General features: G+C 49.2%; 2 protein-coding genes across 7 annotated transcripts in view; both read left to right on the plus strand.

Moving 5' to 3' along the window:
• The window catches only part of FAM120A (family with sequence similarity 120 member A), a 58,268-nt gene extending 53,748 nt beyond the window's left edge, over positions 1-4,520 (plus strand). For all 5 annotated transcript variants that reach the window (XM_086755301.1, XM_086755304.1, XM_086755303.1 and 2 more), the window contains one exon: positions 2,546-4,520. In XM_086755301.1, the coding sequence (XP_086611427.1) occupies positions 2,546-2,857 (312 nt within the window). In that variant the 3' untranslated portion in view covers positions 2,858-4,520. The remainder of the gene's footprint in view (positions 1-2,545) is intronic.
• Positions 4,521-14,653: 10,133 nt separating this feature from the next.
• Positions 14,654-21,721, plus strand: part of PHF2 (PHD finger protein 2) — a 79,444-nt gene continuing 72,376 nt past the window's right edge. Inside the window, exon 1 of one of the 2 annotated variants that reach the window (XM_086755576.1) lies at positions 14,654-15,172. In XM_086755576.1, coding sequence (XP_086611702.1) covers positions 15,075-15,172 — 98 coding nt within the window. In that variant the 5' untranslated portion in view covers positions 14,654-15,074. The remainder of the gene's footprint in view (positions 15,173-21,721) is intronic. The other variant, XM_086755577.1, reaches the window with a different exon arrangement.

The following is a 21,721-nucleotide window of genomic DNA, read 5'->3' on the forward strand; positions in this document are numbered from 1 at the left end:
ATGTGCCTGACTTCCCAACGCTCTAGTTTGCAGGCTAGGATGGTGTGGACTTCCAGACCAGCTAATACTGACAAGCACAACTTTAAAAGATAACGATGTTTCTCACAGCGATCTTGTCTGCCTGTTGAAGCTGTAAGCTGCACTGCTAGTGGTGGCTGACAGGCTAGTGTGGCATCTCAGTTCTAAGCAAACTTTGGTTATAAAGACAGACATGGAAAAATGTATTTGGATGTAAAGGCTGTGCCTACACGGCTCTAACCGGCTGTGGGAGTAAAGAAAATTTAGAAAAATGGGAAAAATACAAAGCTGAAAAAAATTAGCCATTTCTGTTCCTACCCCCACCCTTTCCCAGTTTCTTTTCTGGGACTGTGGTCCGACCTCATGAAGAAAAATCAGCAGCAGTAGAAAGTTCTCTGCTACTGTGTGGCTCCAAATACACGAACTTACTTTAAACTTCTAGGAAATAACGGACCGGTCTTTGTCCCCATGAGCACACAGTTTCATTTTCAGAGACAGTGTATGAAGTGTCTGGGTTTTGTCTTTTCCATGGATCCTTTAAATAGAGCTGGAGCAAACTGCTATTTCGTATTAAATGCCAGTTGCTTCAGAGTTATGTTTTCCTCCCTTTTCCATTGTTCTTGCTGCTATGCAGCTTTGAACGTTGATGCAAGTCCCGGTGGTAATGGATGAGTGGGAAGTAAATAGGTGGAGAACTTTCACAATAAATAGATCATATGGATCTGCAATTTGTCATGGAGACATGAGCATGTAAGAGTCGGGGGTGTTTGCAGGTATCAGGGATGTTCTGCAGTGGATAACGAAGCTGCTATTAACTTCACATAAAACTTGCTGTGTTCTAGGTGTAAAAATTCAAATACTTCTCTTCCTCATTACATTTCTGTGTATACAGATTATGTATGTCTACAAATGTACCTATGTATTTAAAGCTTTACATCTTTTACTTTAAATAGAAGAGAAACCACTATATTAATTAGATAGTGTCTAATTTCCAAGTACTTTAACCTACGAATAAAGGAAGGCCTGAGAAGGAGTTTCCAAATATTCTGGGCTTACGACAGGTTTATAAATGTAAATGTAGTTCAGCTAGTTCCTGTAGATGGGCTTGACAGACAGCAGTTTGTGTATTCATATTTTCATTAATGATCTGTAACTTGGATGGTAAATACCTGTGATCACAAGGATCTTGTTCTAAAATAATTAAAAAGCATGTGGCAGGGAGAACTTGGGAAACTTAGTGAGTAACAAGTAGATTGTGATACCCAGTTGAGATGAACTGGCAACGGTTTACTTCCCTGTCCCGCAGACCTGGGCGGTTAAGGCAGGAGTGCAGGGCCAGACTCAGATGTGTGTGTTTACACCAGTAAGATCCTCCCTGCGGCGGCTTTATTGATGCTTGTTATGAGGCGTTACGATCACGGGTTGGAGAATCTGCCTGGAATGAGCAATTTGTATTTATCAGATGTAAGACATTTCTATTTTTTCACAAGATGAGACCTTTTACTCTTGATCTGGAAAGAAACAAAAGCATGTATTTAATCTAAAACCGAACACCTACTAAAGCCTCCAACCAAGTACGTTTACAGACGTGATAAATAGCTGTTGTCCTCATACGCCGGTCATACGCCTATGCAATGTTACTGCAGTATTTTTTGTGATTTTCTGGATAAGAAAGTTTCTGATTCTGATGCTAGAGAACAAGAGTTCTTACCTGCAAAATCTTTCAGCTCTTCAGAAAAGTACTAACCACACAGTTTCTAGTACACCAAAATTAAGATTACGACACGATGAAACCAGTCGCTACCGTTTGAGGTGTATAAGGTGTCCGTATCTTAAGTAATTGACTTTGTTAACAGCGTGACAGATGAGAACGTTGCTTCTTAGCGACCCAGCCTCCTTCTTTTGTTTTGTTGTTTAAGGCCTGTTATGCTTCTGGAACACTAAGATTCATCACTGCAGATACTTAAAAACTAACTACACGTTCTAATGCTGCATAAATCTGGTTTTTATTGCTATACTCAGTCTTGTAAGGTTCTACTACATGCTTTTGGTATGAAATCACTTTGCTAATCTCAGAAGCATATAGACTGGTACAGATAATGCTGCGTGGTACCTTGCACTTCTTTAAAGATTGTCTGGAAAAAGTTTTGGTTTGTATTTGGATGACATGTAAGCATATAATTAAATTACTACGTATATGAACCAAGAAGCAGAGTTAAGCTGTATATTGATTCTCAGTTTTGGGGTTTCCAGGCGTTTATGTAGCTCTTACGTTGTGAAATAACTGAGGCACCCAAGTTAGAAAGGGCGTTTTGCCACAGGAGCGTCAGAAGTACTGAAAACTCTCTCTCTTCTGTGCTGTGCTGTTTATTTTGTGTGCCACTTTTATTTCAGCAGTAGATAATGTCTGGTATTGGCTCGTGATACTTCTGCACCCTGCATGCTGCCTATTAATAGCATCTTTGTAACAGGTTGTACAGCTATAGCAGTGGTCCTTCAGTAATTTTCTTCTTTTTTTAAAAAATAGGGCAAACCTCCTTACGCTGCTTCAGCAGAAGAAGTAGCCAAAGAACTTAAGTCAAAATCAGAGGAATCTAAATCCTCAATTGTGTCTTCAGATGGATCCCTGGCTGAAAATGGAGTTGTGAATGAGGAAAAACCAGCTTCCCAGATGAATGGGAATACAGGAGACATCAGGGCTTCCAATCAGTCTGAAAGTGCCTTGAGTAATGACTCTAAAATGTGCAATACAAATCCTCACTTAAATGCACTAAATGCAGACAGTGTTTGCCATAAAGATGATGCTCTTGAGGCCACTGTCTTAAAAAAAGAAGAGTAAACTTATTTTTTATAGAGGGTGAAGGATGTTGGGAAGGGTCAGGATTAGGAATATCTGGAAAGAAAGAGAGCCTACAGTTACGTACATTTTTTCCTTTCCGTAAGAGAAAAATGAGGACTTTGGAAATTCGGATCCCTCTTTGATGTCAGAGATTTAAACAACACATTTTTAGTTTTAACCAGTTGTAGTCAAAATGCTACAATAAAACAAAAAAGAAAGAGAATGAAGAGCATTTGACTCCCGCACTTAAAATGAAGTATACATAAAGTTTAAACTGGTTATGACAAAAGCTTGTAGTTTTGTTTTTTGAACTATAAAGAAAACAAATTTTGGCAGTCTTTAAGTATATATAGCTTAAAATATAATTTTTAGTACTTGGCACCATATGTATGCCATTATATTTGATTTTTGCATTATTGTGTCACAATAAAGCTTTCTTTAAGGCTTTGATTTCATGATTATGGGGGGAAAAGGCACAACCACAGTTTTTTCTTTCTTAAATTTCATCACCGTTGACGTGGTTCTTTTGTGTTAAAATGTGCAAACTATCGAAACGAAAAAATTATAGAGTAATACTGCAGTTCTGCTGATTTTAAATATACATCATACATACTTTACAAGCAAGTTAAATGGAGATAAACTTGAAATCATAAAAGATGCAAATGACCTTTCAAAACAAACACAATGTGTTCTGAAACTTCTTGTGACTAATACCATGCATCCGTGATCAATGAACTATGTGGTTTTGAATCAGACGTAGACCATTAGTACTACTATTTGAGCTAAACTTCTGCATGGTTCATAATTTTTAAAGTGTGTAGTTAATATTATGCATGTTATTGTCCTCTTTCTTCCATTCTTACAAGTACTGTGCCCATTTGCAAAACAAAAAAGCTAATAATCAGTAATAGTCCTATAAAAGATGTTAACTATGTTTAGTCATTGACTGATCTTGCTCTAACCTTAAAATTTTGTGATTATTGACCTCTGTTGCATTTATTCTAAAACTTAAAAAAAAAAAGTTATCTAGCCGTTTTGAATATCAACGTTACCCTGGTGTACTCATTGCTGTATGCATTATTGTTCTCTGTTGCTGTTTTATGCCTTCATATTAGCAAATATGAAATTCTGTGAAAAACAAAAAAAAAAAAGCTTTGATCTTCAAAAAAAAAAAAAGTACCCCCCTTCTGTAGCAGGAAACAAATGGCTTGTTCTTGAGAACTTTCCCATCAAGAATTTAGTATAAGCAAATATACCTGTATCATTTTGATGTTTTTGTTAGTGTTTCCAAACTTAATGTACTTCAAAATCAGAATCATTTCTTTATATTCGTTTTCATATAATTCTCCTGATGCTCTTCATCACACATTAGTGATCAGAAATGAGGTGTAATTCCCCATTCCCTGCCCGCAAGAGCTAAGTAGGTATCTTAATGTAAGTTGAAGGGAGTTCTGCCCCAACTCATGGATTGTGCAAGAATGAACTACTGTTGGGTTTGATTGGTTGTAGATGGATTGTGGTGTGGTGTATTTGAAGGCTATTGAATGCAACTTACAGTGCTTAATAAAAATCTTTATTCTTTTAGTATAAAATACTGTATGCCTTTTTTGTCAAGTATTTTTTTAATTAACACGTTGTAAATAAACGTTTTTCTGTGCTCAAAGCAAGCGAGTGAGTCGGCAGACTACGTGACGCCCTCCCAAAGGACGGAGGAGGAGAAGACAACCTCGATGGGCTGCCGCTGGTGGGGGTTTCATGGGAGGAACGCTTTGTCCTTTTTATTTTATGTCCAGGTTTACAGGCGAGACACTTAACAAGATGCAAGTAAGGCAGAAATAACAGGGGCAGTTGTTTCAAGAAGAGAAAGACCACCCCCAGGTGCTCACAGGGATTGAAATACGAGATGACAATGCCTGTGTCAGCTCCTCGTAGCTGAGAGTAAATTACTCCGTTATGCGGGAGTTTTCTCTACATCGTGGATCACACTGACGTAACATGAGGAGTTACAAACGTATAACTTGGTTGATATCTGGAGATTTTTTATCTGGGCACACCTGTATTGTCTGCTGGCTCTATCTGAACGTTCATCTGTTCACTGCGGTGCCTGACACAGTTAAACCAGGCTCACCTGAGCGGTTTTGATCTCCTGTCGTGTCTACACGAGCGGCGTTACCAGCTCTGCGCTCCCGGTGTGATGCCGGTTTAGAGCCCCGCAGCTCTGTTCTGTGCAGTTGCCGGCACTCGGTCTTCTTCTCTCCTTCCAAAGTCTCCGAGGCGGAGAGGAGCGGTTGTGCTGGCATCACGGCAGCTGTCCAGGGGATCCCTCTCTTCGACGTTGGCGGGACCGTCTGCTGCATTTACTTTTCCCAGAAATTACTTGCGTGATGTCTGTGTACTTCCCTGGAGCGCGTATTTTCTTTGTGGCCCGTTTAAACCCTGCCATTGCCCCGCAGAGGCTGAAACCCGGCTCCTTGGGCAGAAACTACGCCGGGGCAGGAGGAGGACAAGCCTTCAGCTGCTGGTAGATGCTGGTGGAAGTAGCAGCGGAGATGTCTTACAGGTACCAGAGCTCCCTGGTTCCCTGAGTGGGAACATCGGTGTCAAACCCAGAACCAGCACTGGGTTTATTTTTTTTGTCCTCTGCTATGGGTGCGTGCAGTTCGGCAACCGAGGAGTTGGGTGGTGTGGTCGTGGGTGCTCTGGGGCTGAGCAGGGACTGGTGGGATGTGGGGAACCAAACGAAATTCTGTGAATCTGCACCTCTCGGGGACAAGCACGGGGCCTGTCTTCCCTCCTATCCTGAGCGACATCCTGCAGGAAATAAGATGCATTTTTAATTAATTTAGTCCTCTTCCAAAGAGCTAAACCGACTCTGGAATCAGTCATCCCATGGAATGACCTGGGCTTGCTCCTGAAGAATGCCTCTCACACGTGAGTCTATGCATCAGCAAGTACGTTCTGTTCCGTGCTGGGTTACATGGACCTTTTTAACGTGCTAATAATCCCCGGTGTAGAGAGGCTGCCTGCGTCTCCTGTAACGATGCCGCAGGCTGCCACTGGACAGCAGCTCAGCCCCGAGCGTGGAGGTGCTGATGCTGCCGACTTGTGTTCTGCTGGCGCTCCCCTCGCTGTGTCCATCTCCACGGCCAGCCTGTGCCGGGATGGGGAAGCGCGGGGGCTGCTGGAGTGGGGACTGGGGTCTCGGCTTTTCGTGTGGTGCCTGAAAGTCTGTTAGCAACGCAGAAAAAGGTCTCGGGCACTGAGCGTGGAGGTGCCCAAGGACGGGGAGGGGCTTATTGCTATTTAAAAATAGGGCTCCAGGAGAAGTGAGCCTTTCTGTTTCTAAAGTGAAGACTGATGCAAATGAAGATGGTGGCTCTCAGACCTCTTGGCTTGAATAGAATCACAGAATCCCAGACTGGTTTGGGTGGGAAGGGACCATTAAAGCCCATCCAGCCCAACCCCCTGCAAGGAGCAGGAACGTCTCCAACCAGATCAGGTTGCTCAGAGCCCCGTCCAACCTGGCCTGGAATGGTTCCAGGGATGGGGCACCCACCACCTCTCTGGGCAACCTGGGCCAGTGCTCCATCACCCTCAGTGTAAAAAAATTCTTCCTACTATCTAATCTGAATCTACCTCCCTCTGTTTTGAATAGAATAGAGTAGAACTGCATCGGATAGTTGGAAGGGACCTACAACGATCATCTAGTCCTGAACTGTCTGACGAGTTCAGGGCTGACCAAAAGTTAAAGCAAATTATTTACGGGCCTTGTTCAAATGCCTCTCAAACACTGAGAGGCTTGGGGCATCAACCACCCCTCGGGAAGCCTGTTCCAGGGTTTGGCCACCACATGTATCCTGTGTGACCAGTATCTCATTATCCATCTCCAAGACAAGAGTTAAACTGGGAGAACTGGCCGTTTGGGTGTGGACGCGTGGCCACCCAGATCCCATGCTGGTGGGCTTGGCGGTCAGCTGAGGGCAGAGCCCTGCTCGCCACTCGCTCACCAGCACCTACAGCAGCCACGCTCCTCCCTGGGCCGGCCTCAGTAATTGTTTAACTGAGTTGTTAACGACTGACAATGATCTACGTGTGCCGCAGTCAATCACTTTTACTGCTTTTTTTTTTTTTTTACCTCCTATCTTCAGTGAGTCTGTAAACGCAGGTGGGTGGGTAATTACTGACAGCGGAGGAGATTCAGGGGCCGGGGGTGTCAGCACAGCACTGGCATCCCGGGGCGTTTCTCCTTTCCGACTCCAGCACGTTAAGTGCAGCGCGGTGTTAGGGAGAGAGGAAAACGGGATGGAAGGCGTGTGCCAGATGGGAAGCAGCCAGACAGCCCCTCTCCCAGCCGGGACGGCGAGCGGCAGGGGCGAGGAAGAGCCGCGACCATTTTATTTCCTGCGCTGGCGGTTGCGTTATTTAAGGCGGTGGTTGCGTCGCTGGATGGCTGCGTCATGGGCCGGGGGGGCGTAGGCCTGCCTGAGAGCGCAGCGGCCCCCACACTACGTTAAAAAAGTCTCGAAGGAGTGAGTTTTTCAGGGGTTGTGGAAAGCCCTGCAAGCAGGAGAGGCCTGCAGCGGCTGAGGGGTCGGGGGGCTGTGCCTGCGCCCCTCAATGAAAGGTTCTGAGGCCCCTCGTCAGCGGGGTCCTGCAGGACGGCACACAGGATGGAGCCCCGGCGCCTGGTCCCAGCGAGGACGGGCGATGGGATGGCGCAGCCATCGCTCTGGTGCTGTGGAGAGATGAAAAGTGAGATCGTGGGCACGTTTTTCAGTGCAGTCGGTGCCTGAGAGTGTAGTTATCCAGATCCCAGCTCCCTCAGCAAAGGTCTGTATAATCTTTTTTATTGCCCTGAAAGCCCACGGAACAGCCCAGTCCGGTCACAGCAAACCGCCGGGTCGACGCGCGCAGCCCTGCGGTGAGGTGACATCTCCAGCATCTGCTGCCCCCTCCCCTGGGAAGCCCGGTCCCTATCCGGTACCGCTCTCTCCTGGGAGCTGGCACATCGTGTAGCGGGTCGGAGCGGGATGGGTCCCGGTGGCCGTACCCCACTGGTGTCCCCCATCCCCATCCAACCCACCCGTGGGCGATTGCCTCAGCAGCAGCGACTCCCTGCGGGCGACGTGAAGGGCCGGGGCCGTGCCGGCCGCAGGGCTACACCCCCGCGGCCACCTGAACCCTCGGGGTGGCTTTTGCAGGGGTAAGTAACCCCCACCTCTGGTGACTACAACAAATTAATGAAAAGGAAGAAGTTTTGCTGTCGCTCCTCCAGACGTGGAGAGGCCGTGGGTCTCTCCCCCACCGGCACAGCAGCAGGTAAGAGCTACGTACCATTTATTTGTATTTAATCCCCAAGAAGAGGATGCTCTTGCCATGAGGAATTCAGGGGTTTTGGCAGGAAAAGGGGTGTTTCTGAACGTACCGTGGGACTGTAATCTCTCCTTGGTTTGGCTTTTGGGTCTGGGGCTCGCCGGCGTATTTTGTGAGATAAATGACCGGACGTGCGCCCCGGCTTCGGGTTGAGGTTGTGACTGTTCACACGCGGCTGTGCGAACTGATACAGCGATTTAGAAACACACGGGTGAAGGATGAAAACAAAAATATTCAGTAAAATTTGGGCAAGGTACTACAGAGGAGCAGGGATGTCATAAAGCAGCGACAACACTCCACTCATAGTGGTTCTGTTACAAAATTTGTAATAAAATTTAATGTTTAGTGACCTGCTGTCAGGCAAATTAAATATCTGCTGGGTGCAGCTGGTGAGCGCAAAGGGTGAAGGACGCGGGCAAAGAGCTGAACTGAGGGAAAGGGGAGAAGAACGAGGACCTGTGCGGCTGCTGCTGCGTGGATGGACGGGATGGGATGGATGGGACAGGATGGGACGGGATGGGATGGGATCGGATGCTTGGGTTCCCTGCTCCAGGCCAGGCGGTGCCCACCCTGCAAAGCTCCAAGAATCGTGTCCCCAGGTGTCATTTCTAGTAAACCTCGTCAGCGCAAACGTCCTTTTGCTTTGAGTCTCCCTGTCAGAGTCATGTTCGTTAACATTTAATTCTGCTTTATAAATACTCCATCTTCTGTTTCATAGCAGGCTCTCAGCAAATTGAAAGAGAAAAGTTATAAACACTTTGAAACTCTCTTTTGCTTGGTAAACTTGTGGCTTTTTTAGCTTCCTAAAAAATGAGCTTCCCAATCCCTAAAAAAACACAGCGGGGAGAGGGGAAATAAATGTGAATTAGGCTGACGACAGCGATGGGCTCGTGTGCATCTTCCTCCATTACGAAGTCTCAGGCTGGAAAATGCTTCCGGTCCCGCGTGGATGACACTGTGTGAGAGACGGAGGCAGAAGGCAGCTCCCAGCACGACAGCGTGCTCCGGGGGAAAAAGAACCCAAATCCAGTCCCGCTGCCAGGTTATGAAACCTTGTTTACAAAGGGTTTAAATGTTTATAACAAACATTTTGCATGAGGCTCCGTGGTGGCTACATAGCTCCAGTAACCCTGGCCAAAATCCTTTTTTAAACAGCGTTTTTGGAAAGCTGGTGCCGGGGTTGGCAGCCTGCGTAGGCTCGGGGGAGCCGTGGCGGCCGAGCCAGCGACGATGCTCCTGTGCCCGGAGCAGCCTGGTATTTCTACACCCCCAGAACATGACTTTTTCCCCCCAAAATGTGGCAACCAAGTACTGATTTCCAGAGATTGCAACTGAAACTCTTCTAATAGTTTTTCTATTTGCTCATCTCAGCCCTCGTACCCGGCCAGTGACGCCCGGTCTCACCACGGCAGGGATGAGGGCCTTGCTCCAAGACCCAACTGTAAGAGAAATTATTATTAAAACACATTTTAATAAATATTAACATGTGTTTTCCCTTCTTTCTGCCTTTTGATTCTTTTTCTCTGCAGCACTCACTGCCGGGGGACTTTGCTCTGGTTTTAACTTCGCATTGGCGCTGGTGTAATCAGGCCGTTGTTCCTGGGGGGCTCAGAGGTGGTTTGGGGAGCTGGAATGTCCCTGATGAAGCGGGGCCTTTGCAGGGAAGGAGTGGAGGGGATGGCCGCTGCTCTCCCCCCGCAGATCCTTTCGAGGGAGGTCTCCTTCTTGGTGCCGTGGCCACCTCTGTGTAGGCCTGCGAGCTGGATCGCAGCGGTGCCGGAGGTGATTGTGATTAATTGTGAGTATTTTATCAGCTCATCTGGATTTACAGCTGCCGTGCGCTGCCTAAATTGGCCGTTGCTGTAGAAAACAAGAGTTTAACCAGGACTTAAGAAAGAGGCGATGACTGGGGGTGGCAGGAGACGATGTGCTGGAATATCCCATCTTGGGGTTTTTAATTTTTTTTCCTGTAAATGACTGCCAGGAGCGGTGCTTCAGATGTTACATTTGCTCGCAGAGCCTGAAGAGGGCTGCCAAGCCTAACCCGATGGCGTGGGATGGGGAGGAGCTGGTGGCGATGGGCAGCGCTTGGGACGCAGTCAGGAGTGGAACATGTACACATCTTCCTTTTTTTTTTTTTATTTCCTAAGCACCAGGGATCTTCTAGTGTGTGTGAAACTCAAGATGCTGAGCAAATGATGAGGACGGTGTAATATCCGTGCTGGGAAACAGCGGAACTCTCGGAGCAGGTGCGCAAACTCCAGCCCAGGAGCACCTTGTGCAGAGCAGAGCTGAGTTGGTAACGTTGTCCTTGCACCGAGGGGCTCTGAGCGCTGCAGCCTGGGTGCCACAGGGGTGCTGGTTTCTGTGACTACAAGTGATTTTCAGGGTGTGAGTGGTCCCCCCTTGATGCCACCCAACGCAGGTGGTCAGGGCTGATGCAGGTTGAGGGAGGGGGTTGGCCCCGCAACAGGCCTGGGGGTCTCCACGCCAAGCAGCACGGTGATGGTCACACAGGGATCACCCCAAAAATAACAGCGGTGCCATCGCACTGCTCAGCGCACCATGGGCCGTGATGTAAACTGGGATCTATCCCAGCCAAGCCATGGGGCACCCGCTGCGGGTGGCCATGGTCTCACCATGCTGCTGGCTCCCAGGTGTGCCCCATCTCCCCATCTGTGCCAACCTTCTTCTCCCTGCTGCTTGCTTTTCACCATCGTGGATCCTCCTGCCATCCTCCTCCTGCTTTATTCTTCCTCTTTCAGATGAGGCTCCATCACCCTTTTAACTTCCTGGGTGCAGCCAAGAGGCATACGAAGGTTTTGCTTTTTTCCCTGGCCCCCAGCACGGGGGGCACAAGGTGCTCCTTGGGCCTATTTTTTTTTTTTTTTTTTATTTTATTGAAGTTACTTGCCTGAAGGTTACATTCAGCGAAGAACTACACACAAATTTTAAAGTCAGTATGACAGTGACACCCAATGAAGCAAGTTCTCCATGTGGAGGTGGCGTGCCGAAACACAAGGTAAGAGAGAAGCATTTGAGTGAGAAGGCGCATGTATGGACTGACAACCGCAGACTGCATTAAGAGTTATGGAAACAAAATAATTCTTTAACTAGGTCTTTAAATGAATTTGCTACATGAAAAGCCCTTTTAAACCTTGGGAAACCTGGTGTCAGACGGGAAACTGGAAGGGATCATGGAATCATTCAGGATGGAAGAGACCTCCAAGATCGTCAAGTCCAACCATTGATGTACGCTGTCATCTGCTGACCCCTCTCTTGCTGCAGCTCCCTGATCCCCGTTGTTTCAAGGTTGGTTTCATAGACAGCTTCTTTGCAAACATTGGTTAAAGAGTAGATACAGCCAAGAGGAAAAAGGTAACTTGGTTTGCTTCTTGGAAATAACTATGGGGACAACCTGTCTAATGCTACAGGGCATCACAAAATGGAAGGACCTTGTATATGCCACCGCAGAAGACATCTATAGGAAGGACACTAGAAAATGTTAAGAAAAACTGGGAAGCTCAAAAAATGACAGCAATCCTTCCCTCCATGCTGATGGCCAAGCCTGGGACCTTCCTGAGCACCACACCAGTGGTGGGACCAGGGAGCTCCGTATTGTGAGCCATCACCGTTCAAGCTGGGGGAGCAGGCGGAGGCTTTTCCGGAGTACCCACTTCAAGACGTCACCGTCGATGAGACTTCTGCTCCCGGGCCATTGAAATACTCCTAAAAAAATCCCGGCCTCTCCCGTGAGCTCCAAGAGAGCAGCAGATCTCTTTGTGTGATGCAGCCCCTGGACTTCAAGCGCTGTGCCATCCGATGCAAATATCCAGCTGCTCGCTGCCCGCAGGGTCTGTGATCACCATGCAGATGTTTTCTGGGTATCTGATTTTTTTTTTTCCCAATTGGTTTAAAAGTATGTGTTAAAAACTCACTTTAAAATTTCAAAAAAGTTAGCTCGATGATCAAATTATGTTTTGCTGAGGCACGTCAGCTTAGCTCCACCACTCACTCCTCCCTGCCTGAGAGCTGCCAAGCACCCTCCTTGTGTGGCTTCTCGATTGAAATGCTCATGGAAGAGTCAGGACGATGAGAGTGCCTCACCAATTCGTTTCTTTACCTGCTAATCCCTGGTAAAACAATTAGCTCCTCAGAGGGGCAGCTGAGGAGCCTGAATCTGCTCCAGCCCTGTTTGCAGAGGTGTGCCCGGCTACAGTTGCCCTTTGTTGCGGTCACCAACATCCTCATGGAATTCGGAGGGTTTAGCTCCCCAGGGGCTGCAGCGGAGATGTGCTGACACTAGAATTTCGGGCGGTGCTTTGGAAATAAGGGCTGTTTTCACAGAGATGCTTGTGGGACTTGGGGAAAGGCGACGAGCATGTAATTTTTCACAGATTGTAGAGGCTTGGTGTGAGCAAAGCCCACAAAACAATTGGGAGAGCGGGAAATGAGCACAGAACGCGGTGTGGATGAGCTACTGCGCTTGCGAGTGCTTCCATGCTCCTTAAAATGAAAATACTGGATTTACCAAGGGAAGGCGGCACTCCAGGCCGTGGCTGTATGCATTTTGGGTGGGCAGAGGCATGAAGCTTGATTTCCCCAGGACCCTCCTGTGGCAAAGGGCACTGAAATTGCTGCAAGCTCTGTTTAAACGCTGAGCTGAGAGGTGCTGGTAGAGGCACTTGGCACTGACGAGCAGCGAACGGACTCCATAAAGGTGTGCGCGACTCTCGCGATGGTTCCCAAGCCTTTCTTTCCTCCTCATCCTGCTTTACTCCCTAGACTTGCTCTTCTACTTTCTGCTTGAAGCTCCCAGCAATTAAAGTCATGATAGACCAATTTAAACTTAAAAGAGGTCTGATTTTTAGAGGGCAGATGCTTATGCTGAGCAATGAAGAAAATAGGCCCCTTTGTGTGTCTTGAGAGATTCAAAACATGTCATTCAAAACAACTGAGTCAGGACTAAAAACACAGGCCTATAATCTTCCCCCCGTGTTACCACACCTTGAGCTATGTCAGAAATTTCATCTCGCCCTCGTAAACATCCACGGTGGACCAGTGGGCCATTTCTGACACCGCTTCAAATGCAGCTCTGCAGCAACGCCGGCAGAAAGTAATTTCTGTGGCATGTAAATTCAGTGGGCAAGGCAAGTAGTTTTGGTAGTCCCTCTTCTAGGTTCTGCCTAGACCAAAAACGGCCTTCTCTCTGTATAAAAACTTAGAACTGAAGTTATTTGGCTCCTTGAATTGTCCTCCACAGGTGAGTTCTGAGGATTTTTGCAGACTGACGGAAAAAGGCAGAGAAATATTAATTTTTTTTTTCTCTGAGAAAAAGAGATTCCCCCCCAGCCCCTCAAATGAGATGGATCCAAGATACTGCATCCATCATAACTGGAATTAAAATCACATCTCAGTTGGGACTGCCTGTGTGACTACTTCGTAGGAAGCTCTTGCACTTCTCAGGGAAACATGCCAACGGCTATTGAACGCTCTTGGGACACAGATCCCCCCCAAAATGCCCCACAATACAACCATTTTAACCACCTTCAGACCCTGGGCGTTTGGTGGGGAGTGTGATGTTCTGCATCGTCAATCTCCGTTCAGACCCGAGGGTTCTTCTTTTGCTTTCACCGCCGCCATTGACCCCTCTCCATCTGAGAGGAAGCTGGTGTCGGTGCATACATGCCGTCTCGGGCTACGCAGGTGTTTTGGGTCAAAGTGGCCCTTCAGAGCATGAATCCAGCACCCCCCTGATTTAATTTGGTCCTTCACAGGCATGAGGTATTTACTTAGAATTGGAGAATCAGAGGATCACAGAATGGTTTGGGTGGGAAGGGGGCTTCAAAGCCCATCCAGTCCAACCCCCTGCAAGGAGCAGGGACATCTCCAACCAGATCAGGTTGCTCAGAGCCCCGGCCAACCTGGCCTGGAATGTTTCCAGGGATGGGGCATCCACCGCCTCTCTGGGCAACCTGGGCCAGTGTTCCACCACCCTTATCTTAATTTTTTTTTTTTCCTTCTGTCCAGTCTGAACCTACCCCCTTTTAGTTTAGAACCACTGTCCCTCGTCCTATTGCTCCAGGCCCCGCTAAAAACTCTGTCCCCTTGGTGCACCCCTTCGGTGCAGCGGTGTCCCCCCCACCCACACCCAGGGGACGGGGAGCGGGCAGAGCCGCGCCGGGACCCATTTCTTTTTTTTTTTTTTTAAAAACCCTCCCTCTTGGCAACCGGATTAAAAAAAAAATACAGACGTTCCCCCCCCGCCCCCAAAACCACCCCAACCGACCCTGCCCGGCGCTCCCGGCGGCGGCGCTCCCCGCCGCCCGCCCCGGCCCCGGCAGAGGAAGCGTTGCGATGCCGGGAGCTGACGTAAGGCGATGAGGAGGAAAGGGCTACATTTCGGAGTGTTTATGAAAAGCCTCGGTACTGTACTGTCACCAGGGGGCACGCAATAGAATGCATTTCGCCAAACATTTTGAATAATAATCATTTAACAACAACAACAACAACAAAAAAGCCCCAGTCCGCTCGGCGCTCGCGGAGCCGGAGGAGCCATGCAGCCAAACTTTGCGAAGCCCTTTATGATTATTTTTCTGACATTGCTCGCCCGCCCTTGAGGAGCCGTAATTGCATTATCTGGGTTGTTTTTTGTTCCCCCCCCCCTTTTTTTTTTTCCTCCCCCTCTCCCCCCTTTCCCTCCCTTTCCCCCCTCCCCGTCTCCTCCACACCGCAGACCCGCGGGCGGGAGCAGCCGCCGGAGCCCAGCCCGCGGCAGGAGCCGCCGCCAGCCCCGCTCGCCCCGCTGCCGCGGGCGGCCAGCCTTGTTTTGAAGGGAGCTAACATGGCGACGGTGCCCGTCTATTGCATCTGTAGGCTGCCCTACGACGTAACCCGCTTCATGATCGAGTGCGATGCCTGCAAGGACTGGTTTCACGGCAGGTAACACAAAGAGAATCGGGCCTTTCCCCCCCACCCCCCGCTCTCCCGCCGCCCTCCTCCCGCTTTCGCCGCGGTCCCGCCGCCTTTCGCCGCCTTTTCTCCGCCGGAGCCGCCGCCGTGTGCAGTTTTCCAACAGGCCTTTTTGGAGAGGGAGGAGGAGGAGGAGCCACTCTGCCCCCGTCTCTCGCTCGCTCTCTTTCCCCGTTGTATTTGTTTTGTGTGCGTTTTTTTTTTTGTTTTGTAAATTTTCTTGGGTTACCCGCACAAAGCTCCCCCCCCCGCCCCCCCAACCCCCGCCCGCCATCCTCGGGGCTCCGGTGTCACCGGGGTGGTGGTGGTGGTGGGGGCCATTGTGCTTTCCTCAGGGAGGGGATGGTTCCCGCCGGCCGGCGGGGCGATGGCAGCGGGGTGTTGTGTGTGTTCCGCGCCGCCCTGCCCTCCGCTTCCCTCCGCTTCCCTCCTGGAGACGGGGCCCGGGGCGGCGGAGGGGAGCGGGAGCCGGGGGACGAGGGGGGGGGGGGGCCGCGGCGGCGGAAAACGGGGCTCGGGCCGCTCTGTCACCGGGCTCCGGCGCTTGGCGCGGCGGGCCGGGCCCAGGAGAGGAGGGAGGGGGGGATTCCGGGCACCTCCGGGGCTCCCCGGGGCGGCGGGAGCGGGGAGGAGCGGGGCGGCGGGCGGCCGGAGTGTTTCCCGGCTGACAGGGCTCTACCATCGCATCGCCGCGCCGGCCCTGCGGCTTAACCCTTGGCGGGCCGGGGACAGCGCGGCGGGGCCCAGCTCCGGGCGGAGGGGGCGGCGGGCGAGGGGAAGCCCCCGGGCGAACGGCCGCCCTAAGGCGGGGAGAATCCCCCACGCTCGCCCGGAGCCCGCCCCTGAGCGCGGGCAGGGCACCCCCGCCCCGCGGGGGCCTCTCCGCCGCCCTCCCGCGCTTCACGCTGGGCCCGGGCTGCGGGGCCGGGGAGGGGGAGGCAGCCCCCGACCACCACCTCCACCACCGCCCCCCGGGCGGGCCCTGTGGCCGCCGCCGAAGCGCCCGGGGCCGGGGCCTGTCGTAGCGGCGGCGGCCGGCGGGCGAGGGAAAGCGGCGGGGGAGGGAGAACCAGAGCAGGGCGGGTCAGGCCGTGGCGGCGCCGGGGGGGGACACGACTCCTCTTTTCGGCTCATTTCTCCCCAAACCGTTCTCCCGGAGCGGCGGTGCGGCAGACAATGGGAGGAGGGGTGGCCGCGCTGGAGTTCAGGCGGCCGGGCGCAACTTCAGCGGCGTGTTATGATGATTTTCTTCCCCTGTGAGAAATGAGGAAGTTGGTTGACTGGGAAAGCGAGGACGTTAAAACCCACCGATTTACCCGGGAGAGGGGCTGTCAGCCCGGAGGGCTCGGAAGAGTTTGGTGCAGGAGGTGGAGGCAGGAGGCAGGAGGCACTGCCACCGTTGGGGCCCTGGGTTCAACCGCCTGACCCCCCCAAACTACCCCTGTGCGGAAAAACCTGCCAAAGAAACTTCACTGTGGCGTTAGGGATGCCACAGTTTATTTAAAAAAACTGTGCGGATAGCACGAAGGAAGATCCTGAAATAAATCGCTCTCGTGATGATGTTGGTGGCGGGGCGGTTCTGGGTGCGAGGCATAAGGGACGCACGCTGGCCCATGTTCGTTGGGACCTAGGTACGGGTGACGAGGGGAGGCTGATGGAGAGGCTGGGGAGAAGCTTCAAGTGCTGTGCGCTTGACACTCGGAAGACTGAAGAAGGTGAAAAAAATTAAGGTTTTCATGCAAAGTGGTGATAGAGTGGATCTGTGAGCAAATAAACAGCAAAGGGAGTTAAGCTGCCAGTGTACGGTGGTGAATTTTGATTAAAAGTGATGAAAAGTGATTAGTTGTATCTGATCAAGAAAACTATCATTTCAGTGAGCAGCTCAGGGCGCTATCTCGGACGTGCACAGAGAAAGGCGTTTCATTTTGTGGTAGAAAGAGAACCGAATTGTAGCTCTGTGGCAGGAGTGCTGTACCCTTTTTGCTTAGCTCACGATAGCGTCCAGAGATGGATTTTAGAGTAAAGGCAACTGAGAAGGAGGAGACTTCTCACCACATTGAAACCTAAGATAATAGTATTGGAGAAGTACATCGAGTGATTTAGTAGAAACCAGCTTCTCTGTGCCCCTGTTTGCTTTTCTGTGAGCAACTAAGTATTCAACAAAGGAAAATAAAGTTTCAGTTGTGTAAAATTGTCCTGTCTCTCTCCTAGAAACTAAAAGCGCTCACACTGTTAACTGTACTGCAACCAAAACTAAGCCAGCCTGCAAAGCTGCATGCCGTTAAGGAGGCTTGCCCAGTTTTTTAATCGTTTCATCACACTGATGTCTCTTTTTAATATGTCATGCAGTGTGCATTTCAGAAAAAAAAAAAAAGTGTTGTTTCTATTTTAGTTTTGTAGAAGCAGATCAGGTGTTTTCCTGCTTCCTTTCTGATGGTAGTTTCCAAAAATTTAAGGAAACGTTTTTCATGGTTTTATTCACATAGCGGTCATAGTCTCCCTCGCATCTGAGGCTGGGCAGCATCTCTGCGGCAACTTCAGCAGTTCCGTTGGTAAATCCTTATGATAAAAATATCAAACGCACACTAAACTTATTTTGCGCAGTTTAGAAGTTGGAAACGGGGAGATGGAGCCATCGGCACATGTCGGACGAGCGCTCCTCAGGCCACTGCTGAGGACTCGGCAGTTTGCTGACGTGCCGTTGACTACAGTTTGGAAACCACTGCTTCGTGTCACTTCTCGATACAAGTGCCAGAGGGATGGATCTGGGCTTCTCTGGGGCTTTTAGATTTCACTGATAGTTTTTGTTATCTCTTTCAGGGAGGATTTCTCTTGTGAAGCGGTGTTAGGTCCTTCTGTAGAAATCATTACCTAATCCTGAGAACTGTCTGGGTGGTCCCACGTTGCTGGATCTGAACTGCTGCGCGGTGGGGAAGGCGGCACCTCGGAGCTCTCGCTGCTCTTGCCTGGGTGCCTGTCATCGTTCCGGTCTTAGGCCTGCACACAGTTGCTGTGTACGGCTGAACTGATCCATGTGCCTGGCAGGTTTCTTTCGATAGACAAAGATTAGGCACCCGCATTGATTTTGTAGGTTGGTAGCCTTTGGTGGTCTTGCCCGTGTGGTGTTACTGGTCTGTAGGAAGAAAGAGTAAAGAATTTGTCATCGTTGGCTCTGTTCCTTTGTTTCTGAAAGCTTTCTGAGCCCCTGTGTGACGACTCTATGTTACCCATCATCAGAGACCCTTGGACACCGTTTATGACGTGTGTTGAGCTATGGAGCAACCAGTATGTTCACAGAACACTGTGACTTCTCGTTAGACTTTCAGTCATTTTCTGTGTTTTCCATTTGCCTGAGCCACTTGAGGAAAGCAGCTCGAAGCTCTGTCTGGAGAGGCTGGAGATGCTCTTACGGGCCAAAGGAAAATAACTTAAAGCAGACAGTGGGGTTGTTGGACTCCTCTGTTTGTGAAGACCGAACGTTCTTTGGTGCGGATGGTTGCTCTAATGAAGTCCCCCCCGCACCTGAGTTGCTTTCCTGTAAAAAGCCAGCCTCGGTGCTCCGTGCTTTCCTGGCTTCTCCATCGTTTTGCCGTAGTACGTCTGTGTTATGTCCTCACCTCTGGGGTCCCCTGCCCGACGAGAAGCTCCTGGCGTCGTTTGGCGTGTTACCCAGCAGCAGGACTGCCAGCAGTAGCGGTAGCTGGGGCCGTAGGCTCTTTGGACTTGGAGAGATGGCTCTTTGGACTTGGGGAAGGCAAGAAGAGGAGGGAGTTTCATCTTGTGCTGATGGATGAAGAAGCTGCGAATCAGCAGGTACCCAGGTGGTCGCTCTGCTGCGTCAGCTGTAGGCCTGGCCTACAAATGGCTTTGTGCAGGCAGTGCTGCAGGCTGGAGGAGATGGTTTGTGCGGTGCAGGCTTGCTCAGAGGATGTGGGACAAGATGGTTCACCAGCTTGGTGGAGCGGTTGGGCCAAAGCCATGGTACACCTGTGCTGTGTGAAGAGCACTGCCGTCTCCTCTGCTGCTGGGTGGTGGTGTCAGTCGCGGTCTCTGAAGCGGTGTGCGGTTTCGGAGCGGCCTGTGCCAGGGACACCCGCTGCTCCTGGGCGCCTCTGCTGCAGCTAGGGTGGGTTTGCTGACGGGCTGTAAATGTAAACCACTGAGGGCTGGAAGAAGTCGTATTTAACAAGTCTCTGCATCTCTCCTCTCTTACAGGAGCGTTGCAGAACCTAATATTCAAAGCAAGGCAGATCCTTTTGTACAAGTTTGTTCAACTAGAAATCTGCACTGGGTTATTTATTACAGCTGTAGGTGAAGGAAGGTGAATTATTTATTTTCTCTGCAGTGGATATTTCGTTACCACTTCTTACAACATGCACCTGGCGTTGTAGAATGGGATGGTACAATCACTTGCTAAATAAAATAACAAGTGGTTTTGTGTTTATTTTTCTACCCCATGTGTGTTTAAACTTTGAAACTTCTTGCCCCAGGCATAGCTGAAGTGAGTAACTTAGTAACATTACAAAAGGTTTAGTTATCTCAAAGTACTTCATGCAGTTACCATAGCAGCCTAAAATTATGGTGGGTGTTAATCAAGGCGCCTGGAGGCACCGAATGAGCCCCGGCCAGGTTAAGAAACGCGCTTGTCTGTTAACACTGCAAAACTGAAAACCCTGGGTATGGGGAGATTTTATTCTCCTACTGGAACGTTCAGCACTGTCCCTTTTAAAAATAGGTTCAGTTTTGCATGGCAGCATCTAGTTCCTCTCTTTTGCACAGGCTTATCACTAGCCGTGGCCAAGTTTAGAAATTTGGGTAAAATTTAAAGACGAGAATAATCCTAAAAATATGATGCTGTTTGCTTTAGTGTTATCCCAGTGGAGGGAGTGACAGAGGTTAATTGCACTGTGCACAGAATGGTTTCCTTCAGTGTGAGGAGTTCAGACAGGAGCGAGGTCCCTGCTAACACCTATACCAGAATGCTTTCCCTTACAGATGCTCTGTTCCAGCAGAAAAAGAAAACCTGGTTGTTTAGAAATGATTTTCTAGAGCCTGTAAAGCACGCTAATTATTCTGGAGAAAGCGTCCACATGGGCACTTCAGTGGGTGTTGTTTGCCTGAGGAGGAAAGCAACCCAAACAAACCAAAACACCTACTTTTTTAAAAAGTACAGGTTGTTAGTGTGGATCGTGAAGAAGTTTTGAACGCTGTTAAAATCCTTCTTGTCTTCAGGTTGAAATCACTGTCGTTTTAGTCTTCCTTCCAGTAACGTAGTGTTACTTGTTCTGTAAGTTGAAAGCTGTTCAGAGAACCTGAGAAGCTTTTTTCATTTCAAATCCATTTTCTATCTTTTAAATTTTTTAAAGAAAAATATCTGGGATTGCATAAAGGTAGAAACACATGGCACGCTTGTCCCAGTACTGATGCTGGGTTTCTTGCCTTGTGCTGTTGTGTGGTCCCACAGTGATGATGAACACCAACTTCCAGAGCATCCGGCATCTGGCCAGATGATAAAGCAAGTCGCTTTTTCATGCTGCCAGTCAGTGTTGTGTTCTTGGTCCTTTGGCATGGCTAAATAAACTTCTCATCTTACCATTTCACATCCGTTTGTGCTCTGAGAAAGGGCCTGAGATTCAGAATGGAAAATATGTCGGAGTTTTAAAATTTTCAGTTGACCTCAAAGAGTCTCGTGGGCCATTGCAGTATCAATCACAGCTGCAAGAATACTCTGGAACTATTTGTTAAAAGTGTAGTCTCAACTTGTGAAGCAGATTTCCAAATATAATTTTTTTTTTATCTGCAGTTTTATCTTGCAGAGAAAATATGCTGGAGGGTTAAAAACTTGTATTTGGTGTAAATTAAAAGGGTTGAAGTCTTAATAAAAAAAAAAAAAAGTTTATGTGGAAATTCAGGTTCACTCTTAGCTTTACTGTGGTGGTATTGTAAGGCTGACAGCCGCAGGAAAAGCCCTTGGCACAGCACGCTCTTGGTGAACGGTAGGATAGGCTCCATGTTTAGATAGGCATGCAAAAAGTGCGTCAGCGTCCCCATTTCTGAATCTTCCGTCCTCTTCTGGACCACAGCCTAAGTAGCGAACCAATTTTCTGTGGATGTCCATGCAACATCTAGGGCTACAAAGCTGGCTTGGAAGCAGAAGGGACGTTTCTCTTCATCAGTTCTTGGCTGTAGGGCTGAGCATCGCTATTAGACACCTCTGGGTTTACGGTGCTGGGTGTCTTGTAGTAAAACTTGGTTGTTAGAAAATCCAGAGGTTTCCGTTTGAAGAAGATTTCAACTGAGACATCAAGTCTACTTGTGAAAAGAACTGATTACTCTAGTTTATGCAAACAGGAATTTAGGTATCATGAGTGCTTAGCTGGCCTGAACATCGAGGTTTTGATGTGTCAGCTCAGAAATCATGGAATTATTCTCCAAATTAAAATGTGCTTTAGGAAATCCAAGTCTAAGTGATGCTAAGTGTGGACAGTAACGTGGGAAGAACTAGCCTACAGGTACGTT

This window comes from Chlamydotis macqueenii, chromosome 10, assembly GCF_036417535.1.
Source record: "Chlamydotis macqueenii isolate bChlMac1 chromosome 10, bChlMac1.mat, whole genome shotgun sequence".
Classification (NCBI taxonomy): Eukaryota; Metazoa; Chordata; class Aves; order Otidiformes; family Otididae; genus Chlamydotis; species Chlamydotis macqueenii.